The sequence below is a fragment of the Myxocyprinus asiaticus genome, chromosome 20, assembly GCF_019703515.2.
Source record: "Myxocyprinus asiaticus isolate MX2 ecotype Aquarium Trade chromosome 20, UBuf_Myxa_2, whole genome shotgun sequence".
NCBI classification, from domain to species: Eukaryota; Metazoa; Chordata; class Actinopteri; order Cypriniformes; family Catostomidae; genus Myxocyprinus; species Myxocyprinus asiaticus.
The window spans coordinates 39,175,648-39,200,068 of NC_059363.1; the positions used below are offsets into that span (position 1 = coordinate 39,175,648).

At 36.2% G+C, this 24,421-nt stretch overlaps 1 protein-coding gene across 2 annotated transcripts; it reads left to right on the forward strand.

Moving 5' to 3' along the window:
• Window positions 1–3,629: 3,629 nt before the first annotated feature.
• LOC127410942 (molybdenum cofactor biosynthesis protein 1-like) lies at window positions 3,630–23,564 on the forward strand. 2 transcript variants are annotated; one of them, XM_051646221.1, is made up of 11 exons: window positions 3,630–3,911; window positions 5,726–5,864; window positions 5,997–6,164; window positions 6,556–6,720; window positions 9,048–9,109; window positions 10,263–10,374; window positions 15,808–15,920; window positions 16,726–16,836; window positions 16,943–17,063; window positions 18,864–18,911; window positions 21,460–23,564. In XM_051646221.1, the coding sequence occupies exons 1-11, from the start codon at window positions 3,720–3,722 to the stop codon at window positions 22,494–22,496; spliced, it is 2,268 nt and encodes a 755-aa protein (XP_051502181.1). In that variant the 5' UTR covers window positions 3,630–3,719; the 3' UTR covers window positions 22,497–23,564. The 2 variants fall into 2 exon arrangements, with proteins under 2 accessions (XP_051502181.1, XP_051502182.1); XM_051646222.1 differs by having other exon boundaries at window positions 18,864–18,926; window positions 21,460–21,606.
• The last annotated feature ends 857 nt before the right edge of the window (window positions 23,565–24,421 follow it).

Genomic DNA, 24,421 nt, shown 5'->3' on the forward strand with positions numbered 1-24,421 from the left:
TGTAAAGAACCAGGGTTCATTGTTAGGTAATAGCAACTATTGCCTTAACTACTGTAAACTAATAGTGTTACAGAAATAATAAAAGTACTATACTCTATACCACATTCCACTCCTAACATCAGCTGAATGAATACTATACATAGGGCTGGAATGAGCACCAACATAAAATGCTGTTTGAAACTATCAGAAGGCCTTTATGATACTACAAATTAGCCAGGCTTTACGTTGACCACAAGAACAAAACATGTAAGAAACAGCACAAGAGGCAGACTTAATTCAGAACATCCGTGGAAGAACGCCTCATCCAGAACACATAATTTTCAACTTTTCCCCAAGATATACTCTGAACAGTGTGATGCAAATTATGCAAAATGGTGCCAAAGAAGCAGGGTTTATGCTGTGTAAGCAGACGCTTAGGGCCCCCGATCCACCAGGGGCCCCCGCAAAGCAAGGTCTTATTTTATTTTAAAAATCTCCTAAAAGCTGCAAGACTCCGGCAGCTGTTATGGCTCAATTAGACAGTTATAGGTGGCCTCCCTGTGGCACAAGAGGGAAGGGAGAAATTCTGTTGAACAATAATGCACACAAGCTGTTCTATTTGTTGTATGTTTTAGGTGCCATTTCCTTGTAAATAGTCGTTTAGTTATTCATAGTAATTTTTTTTGTTCATTTGTATAGTTATTTATTGTTAATTTATTGTAATTTTTTGCATTTTGTGTAGTTAATATATTCCAGTTTTAAGTTAATATATTCCAATTAGTTGAAGACTGTATTACGGTGTCATTCTTGGGTGGGGCAGGATCCCGGAGGTGGGGGGTCCTCCAAGTAAGATTTCACTTAGGGCACCCATATGCTCAGAAACAGGATTAAATCAAATGTGTTTAATATAGTATGTAAGGAAAAAAAGGATATTTAATGTTGCAAGTAAAGTTGCATCGAAACATGACAACAAATGTTTAAGATAACATGGGACATCATCTACAGTATTTTCAAGACTGAGTTTAACTTTTCATTTGCTGCTCATTTTGATCCACTATAGGCCATATTTGGTCTGGCTTTTGTAGTGACACTAAACTAATGAAATATAATCTCAGTCCAGATCTGTTAAAGTGATTTCTCTGTTTTAGACTATGATCTGTTTCCTCTTATGTTTATGTAACTGCATGGGAGTAACACATACGTAAGTTACAACTTAACCTAGTTGTGGCGTAAATGGGCACTAAGTCACAATTTATGCACTACTAAATATTTGAGCGTTGCACCATTAAACTTAGGTAGGACGTAACCCTACGTATGAACTAAATATTTACGGAAGCCTCCGACCAGGAGTAACGGATGGAATAAAAAAGCAGACTGATACTTTTGACATCAATGAGCTTATGTTTTGCATGACAGGCATCAATCATTTCGACATACAGCATGATGTTGACATTTACACTCATTTACTTTTATGAGAGAAAAAAAAAACTACTTTTAAGCAGCTCTTTAGCATGAAACCGATCTAACGTTGCCGTTTTCAGGGTGTGTCGCCCAGTGTCAAGTTTCAACACATTCAAAATATATCTAGAATATTACAATGAATAAATATCTATTTTTCCGGGGGCCTGGAAAGCTAAGCGAGTAGTGACGCAGACTGTCACCCCTGGAGTAGCAAGTTGGAATCCAGGGTGTGCTGAGTGACTCCAGCCAGGTCTCCTAAGCAACCAAATTGGCCCGGTTGCTAGGGAGGGTAGAGCAGAATCACACGGGGTAACCCCCTCGTGGTCGCGATTAAGTGGTTCTCGCTCTCAATGAGGCGCGTGGTAAGTTGTACATGGATCACGGAGAGTAGCATGAGTCTCCACATGCTGTGAGTCTCTGTGGTGTCATGCACAGCAAGCCATGTGATAAGATGCGTGGATTGACTGTCTCAGAAGCGGAGGCAACTGAGACTTGTCCTCTGCCACCCCGACTGAGGTGAGTAACCGCACCACCACGAGGACTTAGTGAGTAGTGGGAAATGGGCATTCCAAAATTGGGGAGAAAAATATAAATTAAAAAAAAATAAAAAAAATAAAAGAATTATATATATATATATATATTTTTTTTTTCCAGCCTGTTGTATTAGTATTTACTTATCACCCCTTATTTTAGATACAGTTATATATTGTTATTTACACAGGGCAAGTATACTATTTATCAAATCTACTTTTATTACATATTTTAATGGGGATATAATTTATTACAGCTGACAGTTATGTGAGCAAACAAGGTTTGAACATCAACCGTAACAAGATCAGATTGAAGTTCACGGCTTTTTAACACTTCTGTGTCAAATTTGAAGGCTGTTTATTGGATCAATACAGGTAAACATCATATTATGCGACTTAACATTACTTTACGGAGAGCTTACGGCCTACTAGTTAAGTCTTGCCTTAAAAACAAGTGGTGCAACCAAATTAAGAACTGACTTATTTACAAACTAACTAGAAGTTACTAAGCCCTTAGTGTGAATTTTACGTCCCAACTTACCTGAGAATTTACGCACAGCTGGTGCAGCCCTACCCAGTCCGTTGAATTGCATCATGTGAGTTCAAACTCCAAATTCGCTGCACTCTCGCAGGAAAACATGCAATTTTTGAGCACTGTGAAATCATTAACAGCATTTTACGACAAATGCTTATCAGACGTTCACCCATGACACAGAGTTGTTGAGAAGCATCTGGTAATGTATAATGGAGGATGTACTGCACACTATCCACTCAGATTTGTTTGTGCACTTCTAACAATCGAATAGGAACATTTTTATTTTATTTATTTATTTATTTATTGCATTTATACAATAAAGGCTTTATACCAAAGGCTTTATTTACACTTGAGCCAACCTTTAAAAGTGATGAAATGTGTATCATATAAATTAGAAATATTTAATATTCTGTACTATTTCTAGGTCATTAATCAAATAAGAAAATTTGTGACACTGACCATCTTAACTCCTTAATAAATTGTAAGATTTCTCTGCTTCCATTGAGGAAGTTTTGCACAAACTTATGGAGTCCATGCCACCTTGAATGCTGTCATTAAAATAAAAGTGGAGCAAACCAAATACTAAGAATTTTTTTAATTTATATTTTCCAGTGTAACTTTTTACTCAAATGGTTATGCTGACAATTACATTTTATTTGTTAAAATTGTATATATACAATTTTAACAAATAAAAAGTGTGTGTGTGTGTGTGTGTGTGTGTGTGTGTGTGTGTATATATATATATATATATATATATATATATATATATATATATATATAACATTTATTTATTTTTTATTTTTTATTATTATTTATTTTTTTACGAAAATAATTTTTATCTGGTAATGAATTTTAGCATTTCACAAATTCAGCATGTTCACATTAGAGTTCCTTTGCATTTATATTTGTATCATATTGTTGTTTTATTCATATTGCCAGCTAAGGAAAGATTGCTGTAAAACAATCTTCCTTTTCTTAAATCCAACACAAGCCCACGATCAATCACATACATGTTGATAATTTGTAGTTCGTAGTGACGTTTACAGAAATTGAACTACACTACCCATTACGCCAGATCTTCCTCGATGCTGATTGGCTGTAGAAAGACACGCCCTCCTCGTGGCTGTTCCAGGCTGCAGGTCAAGTTTAACGCAACCACAACTCTAGCAGATAATGTTCTTATTTTAGCACAGGCTGACATTGGTGCGTTTGTGATGGCCTTACACTGCAGCAGACTCGGCCGCCTTATCATAGGAGCACACGCCGCGACTGAGGCCTGCTCAAGGCGGGCAGTTCGACAGTTGTGTGGGGGATATAAAGTGTGTCGATGGTATTGTGGTGTCACTTATGATGAGAAGAGACTGGAGCAGGTGTGTATGTCAGACTCTACCTGCACATCTGCACAGGTGAGGCATTATGCACATCTACGACATGAGGGTTTGTAGTAGAGTGTAAAATGTGGGTTTTGTAACTGATATTATAACTATTGCATAAACATCAAACATTTTCATTTCCTGTTCCTGGAACGTCCAAAGATTGTGTCTGATTTTTATGGAACATCATTTGTTTTGTTAATGTGTAATTGTGGTCTGACCTACTAACTTTATTGTTCAAGCACAGCAAGTTTGTTCACGTATTGCATCTCACAATAACAGAAATGTACCATGGTATTATGTTAACTGTTTTTTTTTTCTTTTTTTTTTCTCTCCTTTTACATATACCATGGTAATATCATGGTATTCTTTAAAGTAGAAGTAGTAACAGATGGTTAAAAGTAATTGCAAAAATTAAGAAAAGTGTAATCACTTCTGAGAAAAGGTCTTGCTTGATTTGTTTTGCAGATGCCATTTGATTTAATATTTTCTGATCTTATACAATTCATACATTTTAAGTTGGATAAAAATACTTTTTGGGGCCACTATATTTCAAAGTGTCACCACAGGTAATCTGTTTAATGCTTTTTATTCATTAATTATTATTATTTTTTTAATTATTATTATAATCATGGATTCTCTGTAGTATATACACTTACACTTTAGATAGGCATAGCCTAAGTCTTATTTTGGCTTCAGGCAAGAATTAGTGCTGAACATAACGTTTTTAAAGCGTAACAAACTATAAAGGGTTCTTTCTCTTAAAATAGTCATGTTTAGGTCCCAAGAATCATGGGACCCTCACTAAAGCAACAAACAAGACAGCATATCAGTTCTGTCATGGATGTCACATCATAGGACCATGACAGGCCTTAATGCGTGCACAGAGTGAACTATCATACCATCAAAGTGTTTTCCACCAGCTGGTGAATAGTCTACAAAAATGAGAATATGAGCTTTATACCATAACTACTGCAAAAACTGTCCAACTTGCTTTTGCAAATTCTTTGTGAAGAGAAAAATTTGATTATAGCATACTGTATGTTTTTCATATGTTGACTATATGGCATTTCATTAGATGACCAAATATCAAACCAAGTCAGATCAAGTCGGTTTTGTTTGTAAAAAATGTTGTTTCAAAGCAGCTTTCCAAAAAAACATGCTTTAAAGTCTTAAAGACCCCCAAGTGGCTAGGTGCATTTACATTAATTTAAATAAAGAGACCACAAGCACAATTTTCAAGCTAAATGCAAAAAGTAGCAAAATGTTTGTTAGGTTTTAAGAAGTTTGTTTGGTTTGAAAATAATAAAACAATTGTTTAATTAGTTCTGGTTGTCAAGTAAGTGGAAATGAGACTAAGTGGAACATGTCCACAGTTAATGTGAGAACTTAGCATCATATAGCCACTAAAACCATCTGAAATGCAATGATTCTTTGTTAGCAGAAGCATTTTGATATTTTTAATTTAATGATATTCATACATATTGAAAGTTGCCTGAAGTTTTTTTTTTGGTCAACTGTTGAAAACAGTCTTCTTGTAGGGGTAGTAAAGTGAAAGCTTTTATACATTTTCCATAATGTCTTGCACATTTTTTTTTTCATATTAAGTATCCATGAAAAATAATTGTAATGGGTTTCATTACTAGCAACACTGCGTATACACGGTTGACAGTCTGTTAAATAGCAAAAAGACTTGAACATTTTTTATTGGCCTTGGACATTTCATGCCTGCAACTTAATTAATTACTAATTATTGGCTTGTTGTTCTACATTTATTATGTAATGTAACTGCAAATAAAAACTATTGTGTTGCAATTTGTTATCATGATTTTTTTTTTCCTCTGGAGGTCCGAGAGCTTGCGCATCTAGGTGGTCGTAGGCAAGTCCTGAAAGATGTCCTGCCATTCTCAGCATTCCTGACGGACTCTTTTGGACGTAGGCATAATTACCTCCGCATTTCCCTCACGGAGAAATGTAACCTCCGCTGTGAGTCTTTCTCTCAAAGTCATGTGCTTTATTGAAGGGGACATCTAGAATTATCTGACTGTGCTCAGAGCTACAAATATGACTGTTTTTCCCAGCATTAAAGACATTTAAAGGGAATGTTCTATTTCTCAGGTCAGTACTGTATGCCTGAGGAGGGAGTAAAACTCACCCCTCGCTCTCAGCTCATAACAACAGAAGAGGTGCTGACGTTAGCCAGACTCTTTGTACAAGAGGGGGTGAACAAGATACGCCTGACTGGAGGAGAACCCCTCATTCGGCCAGACGTTCTACATATAATTAGTAAGTTGAAGTTGAAGTTATTTAAATAATATTATTATTTTGATATACACTGGACATTATTTTAACATTAGAATAATTCACACAGGATATGAGCCCAACTTGCATCATGTCCAGTCACAGGCATTAGGATTAAGGAGAGAGCAAAAATGCAGAACTAATTTTGTAAATCAGTGCATTGTAACGCACATTAAGTCAGTGTCACAGTGAGACCAGCACTGATAGGCATGCTGTTGTCATGTGTTTATTGACGTGCTTTTTGCTCATATGCTTTAAGATCAAACCTTCTCCTGCAAACATGCACAACGGAAGAAAATGTGACAGTTAGAAACAGTAATCATAACCCTTTAAGTAATTTTCATGATTGACAGTTTCTCTTCTGACTTTCCTTCAGCGGAACTGAGGAAGTTGGAAGGTCTGAAGACCATCGCAGTGACCACTAATGGCATGAATTTAGCCCGACTGTTGCCTGGTCTTAAGAAAGCTGGAGTGGATCTTCTCAACATCAGCCTGGACTCTCTAGTACCTGCCAAATTTGAGTTCATCGTTAGACGCAAAGGTACGAGATGCTCTTGATCAGTCAAGATCAAAGCAGGTGCCAGTGCTCAACATTTCTTGTACAAGAAAAACTTTAGTCATATCAGTTTCATGAAATGAAACATGGAATAAATAAATAAATCAAAATAGCATAGCTAGCCACCATCATATTTTGAATGCTGGTCCACAATACAGTTTGCAGGTGTTTAACGAGGCTTTATGACATGCTTAACATACATAAAGTTTGTAGAGATTCATCAGCTAAGTTTTGCTGGTGAACAACATGGCTCTGCTGGTCCACCAGATAAACCTGCACCAAACCAGCCTAGACCAGCATGGGAAATTAAACATGCTGGTTAGGCTGGTCTTTTCAGCTGGGGTTAGAAAGCATTATGTGCCTAAATAAAGGCCCTTGGCTAGCAGCACAAAGAAGGAAGCATAATGTAATGAATAACTTCTAAATAAATAACATCATAACAATAATTGAATGACCACTGGGTATAACAATTGAATAATATCTTCAGTTTACTGTAGGGGTGGGCGATATGACCAAAATCCTATATCACGATATGAGTAATTTTATATCTCGATAACGATATATATCACGATATAATACATTTTTGTTGAAAAATCCATAAAAAAAATTTGTGAATGTATTAAATAAACATAGTGTTTAATTCATTGATTTGATTATTTAAAAATAGGCATTACAATATTTCCTCTTATAATTTTCTCTTTATTTGGAAACTGACAATAGTCAAAGTAAAAACAAAAACAGCAACTCAGTTTTAAATCATTCTTATTATAATGCTAAATTTGACACTATGCCACATTTCAGTCTGTTGTTGACCAATATTATTATTATTATTATTAATAATAATAACTTTTCTCAAGAAACTCAAGATCTTCCCAAATCAAATTCAACAAAGAAAATAATGCATTGTTAAAAAAAAATAAAATAAAAAAAAATAAAAAAAATAAACACTTCTTTAAGAAAATATCCAAAATATGTTAACACTTCTCAGAGAAAATAAATATGAAATAAAAATAAACACTTACTGGAAAAAAAAAAAAAATTATAACCAAATTAATGCAGAGCGCATTTTTGGCTTTCATAATATTAATTTGCGTGCTTCATTTTGATGAAGTAAAACAAATTGCTTGTATTACGTGTGATTATTGTCGTGCGACACAGTATACATATTAGATTTTTCTGCTCTGTGTTTGCTTTTGTGATCTCACACCACAGATGTCGCACCTGTTTTAATAAAAAGCTCCTCTTCATTTTCTTGATTTTTTTTTTGGGATTAATCCCGTCCTCTGGAGATGTTTTTTTGGGGATTTTCCTCAAAAATGATTTAGTAGCGCACGTGATCCTGTTCTGCGCTTTCCTGTTAATATAAGGATGCCTGCTTGCGTGCTTCAGAGATTTTAAAATGAAACACAGATGCACGCGTCGGATGAGAAGCATATTAAGTCTACGAAACGCCAAACGCGAGATGAAAATAATTGAAAATTTTAATGCCATAAAAACCCGTCCATGTTTCTTAAATTCACTCAGTCTCATGTGAAGCTCTGCCCGTTCATAGATCAGCCCATGCTGGACACATGGTTAATCACATATTGCGATATACACGATATAGCTACATTTCTATCGATTGACATTGTATATCGCTGCCATGAAATATATTGTCATATCGCCCAGGCCTAGTCTACTGTATTTACTTTTGTTCAACATTTGCTCTGCAGTATCTTATGTATTTCTTTTTTACTTTTCTTTTTATTACTTTTAGGTACTTTCTATTACAATTTGAATATCAAAGTATTTTAATACTTTGATACTCGTGCGTCCTTCAGATGAGATGTTAAACCGAGGCCCTGACTCCCTCTCAATACAAATACCAGGGCACTTCTGGTAAAGAGTAGGGTGTCCTGGCCAAATTCCCCCCATTGGCCCTTCTCGATCATGGCCTCCTAATAATCCCCATTCATAAATTGGCTTTAACACTCTACTCTCTCCTCTCCACCAATAGCTGGTGGATGCCGCACACTGGTGGTGGTTAAAGAGATACCCCTGTTCACTGTGTAAAGCGCTTTGAGTGTAGTGCTAGAAAAGCGCTATATAAATGTAACATTCATTCAGTTATTTGGTCAAACTTTGTCATGGTTAAATCTCCATATTCTATTGAAGTGTGATTTGTAGAGCTTTCTTATGACAATGATTTGGATTAAACTGGCTCGTCCATGCTCTGATACAAGGAATTACTCTAAAATAGGCTGAAGTATATACAGCAACAGACATTTAGGTATTTCTAAACTCTAATGATGTGTATTGTATGCCTTTTGCAGGCTTTCATAAAGTGATGGAAAGTATTGAGAAGGCCATAGAAATGGGCTACAATCCAGTCAAGGTAACATTCGTGTCTTAATCCTTTCATTTACAAAGGAAATAGATATTTGATTGTATACAATTTACATTTCACCTTAAGAAGAGGGTTTGCACCCCTAAATGTTTGTTTATCACTGCAACAACTGAAGAGTTATAAGTAACTGTTACTGTGTTGTAAATATGAAAGCATTGATTCCGATACTGGTATAGTTTCAGTCTGATATCGTGCTCATGTACTGGTATTCTAATGATTCACCTTAATTTTAGTTACAAGCTTTGAGAAATGACATTTTAAGGAAGAGTTCACCCCAAAATGAAAATTCTCTCATCATTTACTCACCCTCATGCCATCCCAGTGACTGACTGACTTCTGCAAATCACTTTAAATTTTAAATTTTTTAATTAAGATTTTTAGAAGAATATCTGAGCTCTGTAGATGCATTCAGTGCATGTGAATGGTGACCAGAACTTTGAAGCTGCAAAAAGCACATAATGGCAGCATAAAAGTAATCCATATGACTCCAGCTGTTAAATCCATGTCTTCAGAAGCGATATAATAAGTGTGTGTCAGAAACTGAACATTATTTAAGTCCTTTTTTACTATCGATCTCCTCTTTTGACCAGCCCCGACCATTAGGTGGCGATATGCACAAATAATATAATCGCCAAAAGAATAAGAGTGTGGAACTGAATGTGGAGATTTATAGTAAAATGGACTTAAATATTGATCTGTTTTTCACCCACACCTTCCACTTCTGAAGACATGGATTTAACCAAAGGAGTCTTTTATGCTGCCTTTATATGCTTTTTGGAGCTTCAAGTTCTGGTCACCATTCACTTGCATTGTATGGACGTACAGAGCTGAAGCACTGTTAACATTTGCAGAAAATAATAATTTATGTTCATTCTCACTGTAGTTGACTTGAAAGTTGCAGTATTACTAAATGTTACTGATATGGCATTGGCGAATACTAATAAGGAATTATCTGTATTTATATTCTTAAATGTATTGATGCATCCCTAGTTATAAGGTGTTGTGTTGTATCGTGTCTTCTTTAATATCATTTGGATTGAATTACATCACAGCCAAGACTCTCTGTAGCTTAATCTTTAGAGCGTGATTATGAAGCTTATTGTATGGTTGAATGAAGTGTTGACGTGTTAACTGCTCTCAGGTGAACTGTGTGGTCATGAGAGGTCTCAACGAAGATGAGCTCCTGGACTTTGTGGCACTAACAGAAAGGAAAACCTTGGATGTGAGATTCATTGAGTACATGCCTTTTGATGGTAAGATCATATTGTAATGACAAACCAAAATGAATTGCTATCCATTTTCTAAACAATATACAAAAAAAAGAAGAAAAAAATCAATCTAATATGTCTAGTGTATACCTGTCAGCCCTTTTCAGGTTGTAAAAAGTTTCTGCCATAGTTCTCTAATGGTAATAGTGGAGTAAATTACTCTCTTTCACAGTCAGTAAAATTTTTCCTCAGGATTTATTGTCATAAGTGATGTAACACAATCCGCATTCAGTGTTCTGGGGCAGTCACAAGCCTTGACTACTGTGGCAGGGCGGAGGGCGGGGCCGGGTCGTGATTCTACACACCCGGCCTCTAATCAGGCTGAGTAGCCCGAGAGGGATAAAAGGCCGACTGGAGACGGCAATGCGACAGAGAGAGAGTTACGGACAGCTGTCCGACACCTGTGTGTGTTTTTGTCTTTTTGGTTCCGTTTATAATTAAACTATTATTTATATTATCAAGCCGGTTCTCGCCTCCTCCTTTCCATTGATGTGTTACACTGGTGCCGAATCCCGGGAAGGAGGAGGGATGCGCCGTAGTAGAGTCCTCGCCACTACCATCCACCCCAGCGGAGCAGCCGCGGACATCCGCTGGGGGACGGAGGAGCCCGGCCACCTGAAAGCGGAGGAACGGCTGCTGACTGCGAGGGAAGGAGGGGTTCCTAACCGACCGCCTGGAGCGGTCAGGGCCGCTGCCAGGGGCGGAGGAGACCCCTTCCGTCCACCGAAAACGTGGCGGGGCGTTCCATCCGCCAGAGGCTGGAGGACTGCCTCCGATCCACCCGGGGAGGCACGGCTGTCGTCCACCAGTGGGTGGAGGAGTGGCCGAGGACCAGGCCACGGGGTATCGGAGCACCAGCAAGAAATTATTATTATTTTTTTTTCTCTCTCTCCTCTCTCTCTCCCGCTGCCGCTCCGTGTTGGCCTTTTCCCTCTCTTTTTAGATGTTTTTGTTAATTTGGCATGATCGCCGATACGGCGTGTAGGTGCCCCCTTGTCCCCTCCCTGGGGATGACCTGCCGGCAGATGGGGTGGAAGGCACGCCCATGTTTTTGTTAATTTGGCTCCCCGGCCTGAGAGAACGGGGGAGGAATGTGGCAGGGCGGAGGGCGGGGCCGGGTTGTGATTCTACACACCCGACCCCTAATCAGGCTGATTAGCCCGAGAGGGATAAAGGCCGACTGGAGACGGCAGTGCGACAGAGAGAGAGTTACGGACAGCAGTACGACACCTGTGTGTGTTTGTCTTTTTGGTTCAGTTTATAATTAAACTATTATTTATATTATCAAGCCGGTTCTCGCCGCCTCCTTTACACTGATGTGTTAAACTGATTAAACCACAATGTGCCGAAGCACGTTTCAACTCTGCTTTCTCGATGACATTGACAATGACGCTGAATAATTCAATAGATTTGTCCTAGTGAGGCAGATTTAGAGATTGTTTCTCTTGAGCCAGTAGCAGAATCTGATATGTAAGTCATTGTTAGAGGTTCCTGACCTGAGGGTCAATATCTACAGCAATCACTCAATCAAACTGATAAGATACTGTGGTCAGTGGAGCCGTTTGCCAGACGAAGGTGCGCAAACAATGACTTATCAACCTTACACGTGGTGAAACTATAAATAACTCCAATAAAACCAAATAATTAAAAATAGATACTCTGTATCTGACTAAGCACTGGGAAGGCTTGTTTTGAACTGTTTTGTTTATTTCACCAAAGGTTTTAAGATGTCTAACAGTTATCAGAGACCTGAGAGCATTTTAAGTTAGTTGTGTTAAAACCCCACTGAAATGGTTTGATGAATCCAATTTTCTTTTTTGGGCTGATGTATTTTCTATTGAAACAGGAAGTTGTGGCGGAAGGTTATATTGAAGGTTGTTCATTTTTGGGTCAAGAGGTGCTTCTCATTTCTGAAATTGTGCATCCTCGTTTCCTTTTTTTTTTTTTTTTTTGCTACCTTTCCTTGCTTCCTTGCTTCTCCCTCTTAAGAAATGAGGAAAGGATCCAAGGAAATGAAATGAGGCTCAAGCCTCGCTCAAGCATCCTCTGTAAGCTTCCTTCGTCCTCGGTCCTTTCCTCCTTGCAGTGCATTTAGAGGATTGATATGTCCTTAATGATGGTGGAATCTGAATGGTTTTCGGGTCACGGGTGGAGGATGAGGAGCGAGGAAACGAGGATGCACAATTTAGGAAATAAGATGCATCCAAGGTCTGCAATATGGGTGAACGATGCCTGGCATGATTATATATATATATATATAGCTAACCTCAAAACTGACAGACATGGACTAAAAGCAACGCACCTCCAATTTTATTACATGGGGTCTTTCATCTCAAGCCGTCAATAAAATACAATAATTGGAATTTATTATTTAACCCTTGTGCGACCTTTGGGACATTTTTGTCTTTTTCATTTTTGTTTTTTCGATCATTTTGGCTGTGTTAATGCCAACGGCATAAATTTTGCCAAAGGTGTGTATTTTTGGGGGAATTTTGATATTTCAACCTCAGTTCCTAAAATACATCAATAATACACTGTGTACACAAAATAGTTACACTCAGGACCTTCAGGACAAACATGTATCCATTGAAACCCATTAATACTGCAATATTTGATCCCAGTGCCATTAAAGCATAAAATCATGAATTCTATGATATTAGGCTTTCATTCCGGAGCCCTGGCTTCAAAATTTTAATTTGTAATATTTTCCACCAGATGGCGCCATGTTTAGCCTACGGAGCAAATACATGCTTTTTTCCTATTTTCTGTTTGCTGTATTATAGAGCACTGCAGGCCAATTGGAAATGTGTGTGTGTGTAAAAAAACAACAGTGGTATTATGTAAACAAACTGGCATTTAAAGGGTTAAAATCCTGAAAATGAATGAATATTTGGTAGTTATGATCAGGACTGATATTGGTTAAAAGTCAGTGAAAGTGGAAAATAATATGAATATATAATATTATGGCAGTTTTTTGACGTGGATAGGATGGACAAAAATAAAAAGAGTAACTTTTTTTTTTTTTTTTTTTTGACGCAAATGTGTATGCAATAAAGGTAGACAGATAATATCAGTTTTACCGATTAATCTGTGCCAGTTGTTGCTTTTTGGAACTATCGGTTATCAGCAAAAGTTTATGCAGATAGTTTCAGATATTTTATTTTTTATTTCTTTGCATTCCTCTGTGGCCAGCGCTGGAGGAATCTACAGTTAAAACTGCTTAGTTCTACAGAATAATAGCTGTTTAATATGTAATATTTTATAATGTAATTGTTAAATAAACCTTATTAAACCTCATCTGGTGAATGGAAAATATTATATACAGTATATTAAAATATCAAGGCTATAAAAAGCTTAATTTGGTTAATATTTAACATAGAGCATTGTAACAGGGCCAATTCTCCATCATTTTAAAATTAGAGATTGTGTTTTGGGCTTGTTTATAGTAAAAAAAAAAAAAAAAAAAGTCCTGTGTTATGCACCAAATCTTCTTTTTTCTGGTTATCATTGGGATGTTGGTTGAACAATAAACTGCATCTGGGATTTTATTCATTTGAGAGTCTTGTAGCCTCTTTGTCTGTGCCTGTCATGATAAGGAGAGAACAATAGTTTTTTAATATTCTATAAATCTATTTAAAAAACTGTCAGCTGATTAATCGGTTATCAGCCTTTTCCACCACCTTGATTATCGGTATCGGCAAAATCCAATATCGGTCAACCTCTAATATGCAACCTTAAAAAGACCCAGGTGATATCTAGAAGTTTATTCTTTATAAAAACTATTCAAAGGCAATTGACTAATGATAATTATATTAATATTTTACATTTTTAAATGTTTGATATATATTTCTATAAATTCTGAAGAGTTTTATGCACATTGGAAATTTAGTAGGACTTTTGGGTCATAGTGTAAAAAAAAAGTGATTTAAAAAAAAATTAAAAAAATAATTCCGTGTTTGGTGGTATGAAAATATGAAATGTCTCAACAACCCCTACTCACACAAACACAAGCATACTACCGGTCGAAAGTTTTGAAACACATACTATTCTTTATTATAATTTTTTTTTTTTTTTTCTTCACATTTTAGAATAATAGTAAAGTCATCAAAACTATGGAATAACATAAATGGAACTATGGGAATTATGTTGTGACTAAACAAAATCCGAAATAAATCAAAACTGTGTTATATTTTAGCATCTTCAAAGTAGTCACCCTTTGCCTAGAATTTGCAGACATGTACTCTTGACATTTTCTCAACCAACTTCTTGAGGTATCACCCTGGGATGCTTTTTAAACAGTATTGAAGGAGTTCCCATCTATATGCTGGGCAGTTATTGGCTGCTTTTTTTAATTATTTGGTCCAAGTCATCAATTTCAAAAACTTTTTTTTATTTTTTTTATTACATTTTAGTTTTATAATGAAATAAATTAATATAGTGGCACAATTATATTTTTGTCTACAAAACTAATTTCAAACATTTAAGCATACGCCTTCAGATCAAAAGATTTTTAAGTTCATGAGAAACGTTTTAGTCAAGTGTTTCAAAACTTTTGACCGGTAGTGTAGGTACAGTAGACTAGGATTTTTTTGTTTGTTTGTTTTTGTTTGTTTTTAACGAAAAAATTAAAATAAAATAAACTTGTAAAATGACAACCTTATGTATTCTATATTGCTGTATGACACTATTTGTCTATATTACTCTATGTAGATATGTTGTTCAGATTCAGAATGTTGAGGCACACTGAAAAAAGAATAGTTGCAGGTTCAAACACATTAAGATGTGATCCAGGAGCTGTTACCATTGTGCCCTTGCTGTGAACTAGGCATCTAACCTCAGGTTGCTCCATGGGGACTGTCCCTGTAATAGGTGTTATGTCATGGACTTTAGATAAAAGCATTGGCAAATGACAACTTTCTATACTTGCATACTACATATAAATATGAACGTGCACGTGGTATTTAATTCCATAACAAATGGAAACTGAAAACAATCAACGTATTACAAGGGTAAGTGCTAAATGCAGTGAACACCATAGTAAACATTTATGGGTCATATAGGACCCACATATGCATTCTAGGGGTAGTGATGCAATTCTCTTAGAATAATAATAATAATAATAATAATAATAACAACAAATATCCAGCTAAATGTTAAAAAAGGTCAGTTCACATGGTCGAAGATGCCTTAAATGAGAAATACCTTGAGATCAAAAGACAACTTCATGTAAAAATTATAGTCAAAAAGGTGGAAGTGCAATTTTTTTACTCTCCATATGCATTCTAGGTTTAAAATAGATTTTTAATTTTTTTTTATTGCAAATGGACAATTTGCCATTTGATCAATTTTTTAGAAATCACTTAATTTTAACAGCAATATAAAGCAGTTGAATGTTGTTTTGAGGAACTTTTTCTGTAGGTAACAGATGGAACTTCAAGAAGATGGTGAGTTATCAGGAGATGTTGGACTGTATAAAGCAGAAGTGGCCCAATCTGGAGTCTGTGCCTGGAGAAGAAACAGACACGGCCAAGGTCAGCTCAACTCGACTGAAGGAAATCATTTGGCGTGAATCCTTTTCAATGTTTTGCTCCCACTTGAGCTCATTTGAGAATATTGTTTGTTTTGGCTTGGTGCTGAGAGTCAATTTTTTATCAGGTTTATACCGTTAAGTAACAGTATGTCTCCCATGAGCATTGTTGCTGTGCAATTGTTATTTATTGGTTTGTAAATGTAAGTTTGAAGCCATTTTCATAACTTTTTGTGCCCATGTTGTTAAAAAGCCAAATGTGTACTGCCTTTAATAAATAACTGGGTTGCAGTGACATTTCCATCAGAACATTTTTGAAGCTAATCAGACAAGGCCATACTAAATAATTGGAGGATTAAAAAAAATGTTATTGACTGGCATGCCTTTAATTAAAGGTCATAGAACCAGTAACCAGAACCATAGAATTTCATTGTGTTTGGTCAATGATTATTGCCATTCCACACATGACATCGGTTTAGGAAGCACTTCTTAAGTATGTTCAATAATGTCCTTTTGTATTTTCGTATTGCTGTAACACCACTGACAATCAATGGCAGTTGTTTTTATGTAACTGTTTAAAAATGTTTAAATAACATTTTTACTTGGTTCAATTTATGTTTAGCATGCTGTATTTTACATAAACTTTTTTAAACTGGAAAAATGCAGCTGCATTCTAGAGCAGAGACATGCATATTTTTATATTCCAAGTTGCAGTTACAGTTAAAAAGTGTTTTTGAACATATGTTGTTTATGAATCATAAAGTGTGTAAGCTTTCAATGTGCATTTTTTCTGTGCTGTACGGTCACAGGCTTTTAGAGTGCCAGGGTTTCAGGGCCAGCTGGGTTTCATTACCTCAATGTCAGACCATTTCTGCGGCTCCTGCAACCGCCTGCGCATCACAGCCGACGGCAACCTTAAGGTTCATGCAGTTTGTGTATTTATGATGTTTGTTAAAGATTTTCACGTACCTGTCTGTGCACCGTAGGTTTGTGTTTTATGTTTGTGTCTGTGTTGGCACTCTATAGGTGTGTTTATTTGGGAACGCGGAGGTGTCTTTGAGGGATTGCTTACGCTCTGGTGCATCTGAAGAGGAACTGCTACACATCATTGGGGCTGCGGTGGGGAGGAAGAAGAAACAGCATGCAGGTACACACAAATACAATATATCACATCAACATTTCATATCCTCCTTATCTCATAAAATGCAAGAGAGATGAAGGTGACAGGCAAGGATCCATTTCAGAAAGGATGCTTCCTTTAAAGGCAGCTGCCTATTTAGACAGTAGACAGCGAGGCGACTCACTAAGATTTGGAACAGAGCCATAAACTTTTGCTGGCTCTTTGATTAACACATTTTGACCTCCAGCTAATGATTTCCTACTACTAAATAATAGGGCTGGGTTTTGATACAGATTTCCAGATTCGTTTTGATTACGATTCACAAGCTCTTGATTCCATTGTATATATTTTAGTATAATGCCCATTTTGCTTACATATGAAATCAACTCTCTCAGCTTAAAAGCTGTTAATTACATGGTACATTATGAAAATATTGATTTACAAACTTTTAATTTTATCATTAGTTATTTATCATTTTAGTCACAGTTTAGCTTTTTAAACTGTACAAATTCCATGTATTCCATCTATAAATATTATGTCTTGAAATATATACATATATTGTTACATGTTTATTGTTTGCATAATTTGTACTATTTACAAGAATTTACATTATGTAGTAAAGTGCTAAAACGGTACTGTCTCTTTAAAAAGGGGAGGGAGCACTTAAGGGGAGTGGAGTTGCATGGCTTCTTTACCGCATCCTTACTGTGTGGGATTAGAATTAAAGGAATATTCCGGGTTCAGTACAAGTTAGGCTCAATTGACAGCATTTGTGGCATAATATTGATTACCACAAAAGTTAATTTTGACTCGTCCCTCCTTTTCTTTAAAAAAATGTGGGTTGTAGTGAGGCACTTACAATGGAAGTGAATGGAGGCCTATCAGTAAATGTTAAAATACTCACTGTTTCAAAGTATAGCCAATTTGACAACTTTGTTGCCATGACGATGTAATGTTAACAAACCCTAAAACCCCAAAATGACTGTAAAAATGATGATTTAAACAACTTTAAAGCTCAAATATTACATGACTTTTAACTAAAGAATTAATGTGTGCTTTTATAAAATTATAAGCCTCAAATTTTTGCCTTTAAACCCTCCAAAAATATGCCCCATTCACTTCCATTGTAAGTGCCTCACTGTAACCTAATTTTTATTTTATTTTTTTTAAAGAAAAGGAGGAACAAGTCAAAATTAATTATTGTGGTAATCAATATTAAGCCACAAATGCTGTCGATTGAGCTTAACTTGTATTGAACCCGGAATATTCCTTTAAATGTTTATTTTGTTGTTGTTTTTGAGACATTTAAAAGAGACATTATTCAATGACAAATGCATTGCGTGGATCTCACCTTTGGACACATTACGCAGAACGAGTCAAACCAAACTTTAACTCTGAATACAGATTGAAAGTATCTCGGTGCTAATCTTCTTTGCCATTTACAGTACTAGTGAAACAACTCAAGTGAAATTTGAACAGTTACCAGCCACTCACTAATCACAGACCGTTTTAGTTGCATGCCGTGAAATTTGGTCACATATATAATGTATTTACCTGAATTGCAGAGGGTTGGACATAGAGAGGATTTTAAGAATCTGTATTAGATCGTTCAAATGTACTGGTTCGAGCTGACAGAAAGGCTATGGTAACTCGCATAACCCCTCTGTACAATTGTAAACAGAATAACATCTCAGAAAGCACAACACGTACCTTTAGGCGGATGGGCTACAACAGCAGAAGACCACTTTGGGCACTTAATTAGGACCATAGTGTTCCTAATAAAGTGCTCGGTGAGTGTAAAATAAGTATTCCTCTCTTTCTGTTCAGGGATGTTCAATATATCTCAGATGAAGAACAGGCCGATGATCCTCATTGGTGGGTGATGCAGCTGTACGTAATACACATCCCACCTCACTCTCTTCACACACCTTCTGTCCTTCTCTGGGTTATTCACTCATACTAAAGGAATAGTTCACCCCAAAATAAAACTGTTTTCATTTACTCAACTTCATTACAACACTCAACAGCCATTACAAACCTTTGTGATTTTTTTTCTTTCCTTAATGATACACAAAAGGCCACATTTTGAAGAATGATTCTTTTCCATACAACGAAAGCAGATCAGGGGCTGTCAAACTCCAAAAAGAACAAAAAAGCACCATGAAAGAAGTATGTTATATTCCAAGTATTCATAAACCATTCGATAGCTTTGGATAAGGATCAGACCAAAATTTAAGTTGTTATTCACTGAAAAGCTTACCCTCCATCAAAGCTCTCTGTATACTCATGAAGTTTTGGAATATAGTGCAAAAATCATATGGACTGCATTTATGGTCCTTTATTGGTGCCGATTTGTCATTTTCAGGCTTGACATCCCCTGGTCACTGAATGCTTTCTTTGTATGGGAAAGACAAACATCTGCTCGGTGTTCATTTTTATACACTTTTTATTTTAGTCATAATTTTTTTTTATGCATAATTTAAATGTCTTAAACATTTTGTCAATATTTTAGCCAGTTTTACTCTGACTAAAATGGCATATAATGTTATTAGATGAAAATAGCATATTTTAGTTGATAATGTTGTGCAAAATGTCAAACTGTAACAGACCAAACTTTAACTAAATATTCAAACATTCTGAAAAATGTACATTATAAACATTTAATTAAACATGCATCAAACATATGATTTATCAAAATAAACAACATAAGAAAACCGTCCAGAAAACCTGAGCATATAATGAATAATAAATGTAGTATACTGAAGTACTAACTGCTTTTTAGAAGTTACTGTGATGTGAATTCTTCATGGTTTAGAGTCTTTTATGTGTTTCAGACAGTTTATGATATTGCGTTACGTGTAGCACGTTTTTAAGGAAATGCCGTATTCACAACGCAAGTTATGCATTCTGAATAGCGCATTACTTAGTTCAAATTCACCTGTTTCTTCATTTCATTGTCTGTGCAGATTTAAGGCTACATTATGTAAGATTTTTAAATAAAGAACTTTTAACAGAGAATAATAATAATAATAAATGTAATAATAAAACACGAAACAACATTGAATTGGCTTTTCAGAGGTGGTGACGACTCCGATATCTTAAAGGATTTAAAACTGACCCAGAGATGGAGTTTTCCTTGCTTGACAGGTAAGACATTTTATTGGACTGATAGTTAGCCAGGAAGCTGTCTTAGCGTTGTAGTTCGTTAGATAGCGTTAGCCACTCTAATGGGGCATTTTATTTTGGATTGTGGTACTACAGTGCTTTCAATTTCTTTTTTGAGAAAGGAAGGACAATGGCATTGTTACCAGCATAAAGTAAAAAAAAAAAAAAATCCATTCTTTAAACCAGTTGCTACCTTGGTCTATTTGCCTGCTAGCTAAGTTATAATAGTTTTCACCATTTGACTTTATCTGATATGACTAGCAATCGGTATATCTAATGTCATCATTGCCTAACTTTTGTAACGCTAGTCATTTAAAAAAAAAAAATTGTTATCAGTAAATCAAAACAGCAGTGGAAGATATGCTACTTACCTGCTCATAAGACATCTTTTTCTGATATCCATCTTTTTCTTCCTATCATTATTTATTTATTTTATTTTTTGAGGGGATGGGGCGAGTTTTGTTGTCGTTAGTGACATTCGCTCTGATAAGATGATCACCTGTTACCATGGTTACAGCGGTACTCCTCAAACCATCAGATTCATCCACACAAATAGCAGAGAAGAAGCCCAGCTCACGTAATTACCAAAACAGTGTTCCTCTGCAAGTAACTTGCAGTTTTATGCTTCAACCGCTAGAGGACCAAAAGTTACATAGTGTAGTTTTAAGTTGTTATATTACATAGGATGCATTTAAGTGGGGTAATTTACCCGTTTGTGGAGCAGTTTCGTTTACGGTGTTAAAGCGGGACAATCCCCAACATACTATGAATGGATTATTAAAATGAATTCTTTTTAGATTTTTCTGTAAAGAAAGAAAGACAGAAAGAATGAAAACATTGTTAGCACATTTTAAATATTTTGCAGTATTATTTTCTCATCATATTTTTGTCAACAATATTTCTAATTAAATCACTTGATTATCATAATCACAACTTTTTCATCTTGTTTTCAAACCTAACCCTAGCCTAACCCTAGCCAAACCCTAACCCCTAAATGTAACCCTAACCTAACCCTAACGAAAAAAAAAAAAAAACCTTCCGTCAATAGACATTTTTGTCAATAATTTTTTTGATGAGATTTATACTGCGTCTGCTTTTGTGTTCCATGGAAGAAAGTAGGTCTTATGGGTTTGAAATGACATGAGAGTGAGTAAATGATTTTTTGGGCAAACTATTCCTTTTAAATGCATCCATTTTCCAATCCTCTAGCCATTTAGAAAGGTATTGCTTTGTTAAATGTTTACATTCTGCTCTACAGGTAGAGATTGCAGGTGGCTGCTGCCAGAGCCTCGGTTTAGCGGCAGTCCGAGGCAGTCTCTTCCTCTAATGCACCACATGGATTCAGCAGCCTCAAGTACTACCCAGTCATCAAGAAAATACAGTCAACAGTGGTGTTGCAATGGCCATCAAGACTACAATGCAACGATAGGTTTGACTCATTCTTGTAGGAAGGATAATCGATCAAACATTTACCAGATCGATAATGTTTGCCACAGAGTGAAGCCAAGGGAAGTAGCCTTAGAGTCACTTAACAGTGATGCAATGAGAGATTCTTATTGTCAAATTAATGCTGGTGCTTCAGAAAAACACACAATTAAAAGCTTTCATACGCACATTGCACAATTGGAATCACGCCCTGCGATGTTACAGTCCAAAATGTTTGTCCCTAACCCCTTCCTTAGTGCACTACCATGGAAATTCAAACTCAGAGGCCCAGTTCTGCAGAGTATGCGGTGTTGCCACAACAAAACCCATGAATCTGGTTCTAAAATTTTGAAAATGCCATATGAAGACCCACAATCCCCCAGCCATGATGGAACATCCAATAAGCTGACCCACACTGACGCACAGGGTAAAGCCTCCATGGTCAGTGTGGGCAGTAAGGCGGTAACTTGTCGCATGGCCACAGCCTCTGGCAAGGTCCTCTTGGGTCCTAAGGCTTTTAATTTAGTGCGTGCCAACCAACTCGCCAAGGGTGATGCCCTAGCGGTAGCACAGCTAGCGGGCATCATGGGCGCCAAGCAGACCGCAGCTCTCATTCCACTTTGCCACCCCCTTCCCCTTGACCACGCCTGTGTTACCATTGAGCTGCTGGAGGAAGGGCATACTGCTGTCATCAAGGCAACCTGCCAAACTACTGGCCGCACAGGAGTGGAGATGGAAGCCCTGACTGCTGTGACGGTGGCTGCGTTAGCGCTCTATGATATGTGCAAATCGGTCAGCCGTGATATCGTTATTTCTGACATCAAGCTGCACAGCAAGATGGGCGGACAGAGAGGCGACTTCCAGCGCTGACCCGACTCCTAAAGAACGCACAAGCTTCAGGCTAAATCTCATTGTTTATGAAAGTTTGAATGTAGCTAGGTCATTCTTCTCTCTAGAGTGACGTCGGCATTCTGTAAATGAAGTGTGCCTTTAGCTCACCCAGTTATTGCCAATACATTTTTCCTGTGAGCAAAATTTCTTGTGAAATCTGACTGATTCAGTGAGACTTTTGTCATTTATAAGCATAAACCTATAGCATATAAAGAATAATGTATTTTAGTGCAGTTATTTTGATAATCAAATCTTGAGAAGCGTTTCATAGTACATTGCAGTGAAGGCCTGTAATTATGAGCGAATCGCAACTATTTATACCAAGTGTGATACAAATTTTTGTCAGGCTCTGAAAAAATGTTTGCATACCTGGTCAAAAGTGAATTGCACTCATCATGGTAATTCAAGTGCTTTAATGAAAAGTACAACCCATCTGATGGTGTGCAATTGTGATCTAGAGGCTTTTACTAATGGCACAAAATTCTATAGCATCCACTCTGTGTGAAAATGCTTCCTTACTTTGTAAGGAAGTGTTACTGCCAATATGTTGTTATTTTAAAGAATACAGATTATGATATCAAAAAGAAAATCAAAGTGGAAACTTATAAAGTAGGGCATCATTCACAAAGCTCAAGCACAACAAATATCTGTGTAAAATGCGTAAAACCATTCTTTAATTCATTGTTGTATGAGAATAGAAATTATTTTTGCTCGTTTTATGAATGAGGCCCACAGTTGTTGTTTTTAGAGGTTTTTTTTTTTTTTTTCGTCAAGCTGTTTATACCTTGCATGAAATAAAATACTAACACAAAATTCCACCACCAAACCAGAAATTGTAGAAGGATGCACTATTACTCATTTGAAAACCAGAGACTTAAGTCTGATCTCTAGATTTTAGAAACAGTTTACTTGAGACTAAAAATAAGACAGGGAATATTTAAAGGAATAGTTCACCCAAAAATGTAAATTCTCTCATCATTTACTCACCCTTATACCATCCCAGATGTTTATGACTTACTTTCTTCAGCAGGACACAAATGAAGATTTTTAGAAGAATAGCTCAGCTCTTTGGTATGAAGGTAAAATAGTGCCTAAATGATTTGCAAGTGCAAAGTAAGATTTGTAAAAATGTAAATAAAGTTACAAGTGTGATAGAAACATTTGTATGCACAGAGTAAGATTTGTGAAAACATAAATCAAACTGCAAGCGTAAAAATAAATTGCAGGTGCACAGAACATTTTGTAAAGGTGTAAATCAAGTTGCAAACGTAAGAAAATATTAGCAATACTTTAATGCTTTGCATAAGTGTAATTCATGTGTTGTGAATCTGTATTTGCTTATTAACACAAAGTAAATTTGGTGCGTATTCTTCTGACTTCTTTTTTTTTTTTTTTTATGCTTACACTTTTGGCACTGTTTTTGTGTCTAACCATGGCCAAAAACATTGTAAACCTGCAATCAGCGATATACAAGCAAAGAAAGGGTGTCATGAACAGCAAAACAGATTGACCGCATAGAATCAGTCTGTATGTGTAAAATAAACTACTGCAAATGTGTAAATGACTTGTGTTAATGGCAAAAATATTTTCTTCATATTCATATGGCTCGGCATCATTCCTCTGGGTATCTTTCCTCTCTTAAATATTAAACTGAAATATTAATTTAAATGGATACATTTACTTTGTGTTAATTACAGACATGACACATGAATTACACTTATGCAAAGCATTAAAGTATTGCTAATATTTTTTCTTTCGCTTGCAACTTGATTTACACCTTTACAAAATGCTCTGTGCGCATGCAATTTATTTTTACACTTGCAGTTTGATTTATGCTTTCACAAATCTTACTCTGTGCATAAAAACTTTTCTATCATGCTTGTAGCTTCATTTACACTTTTACA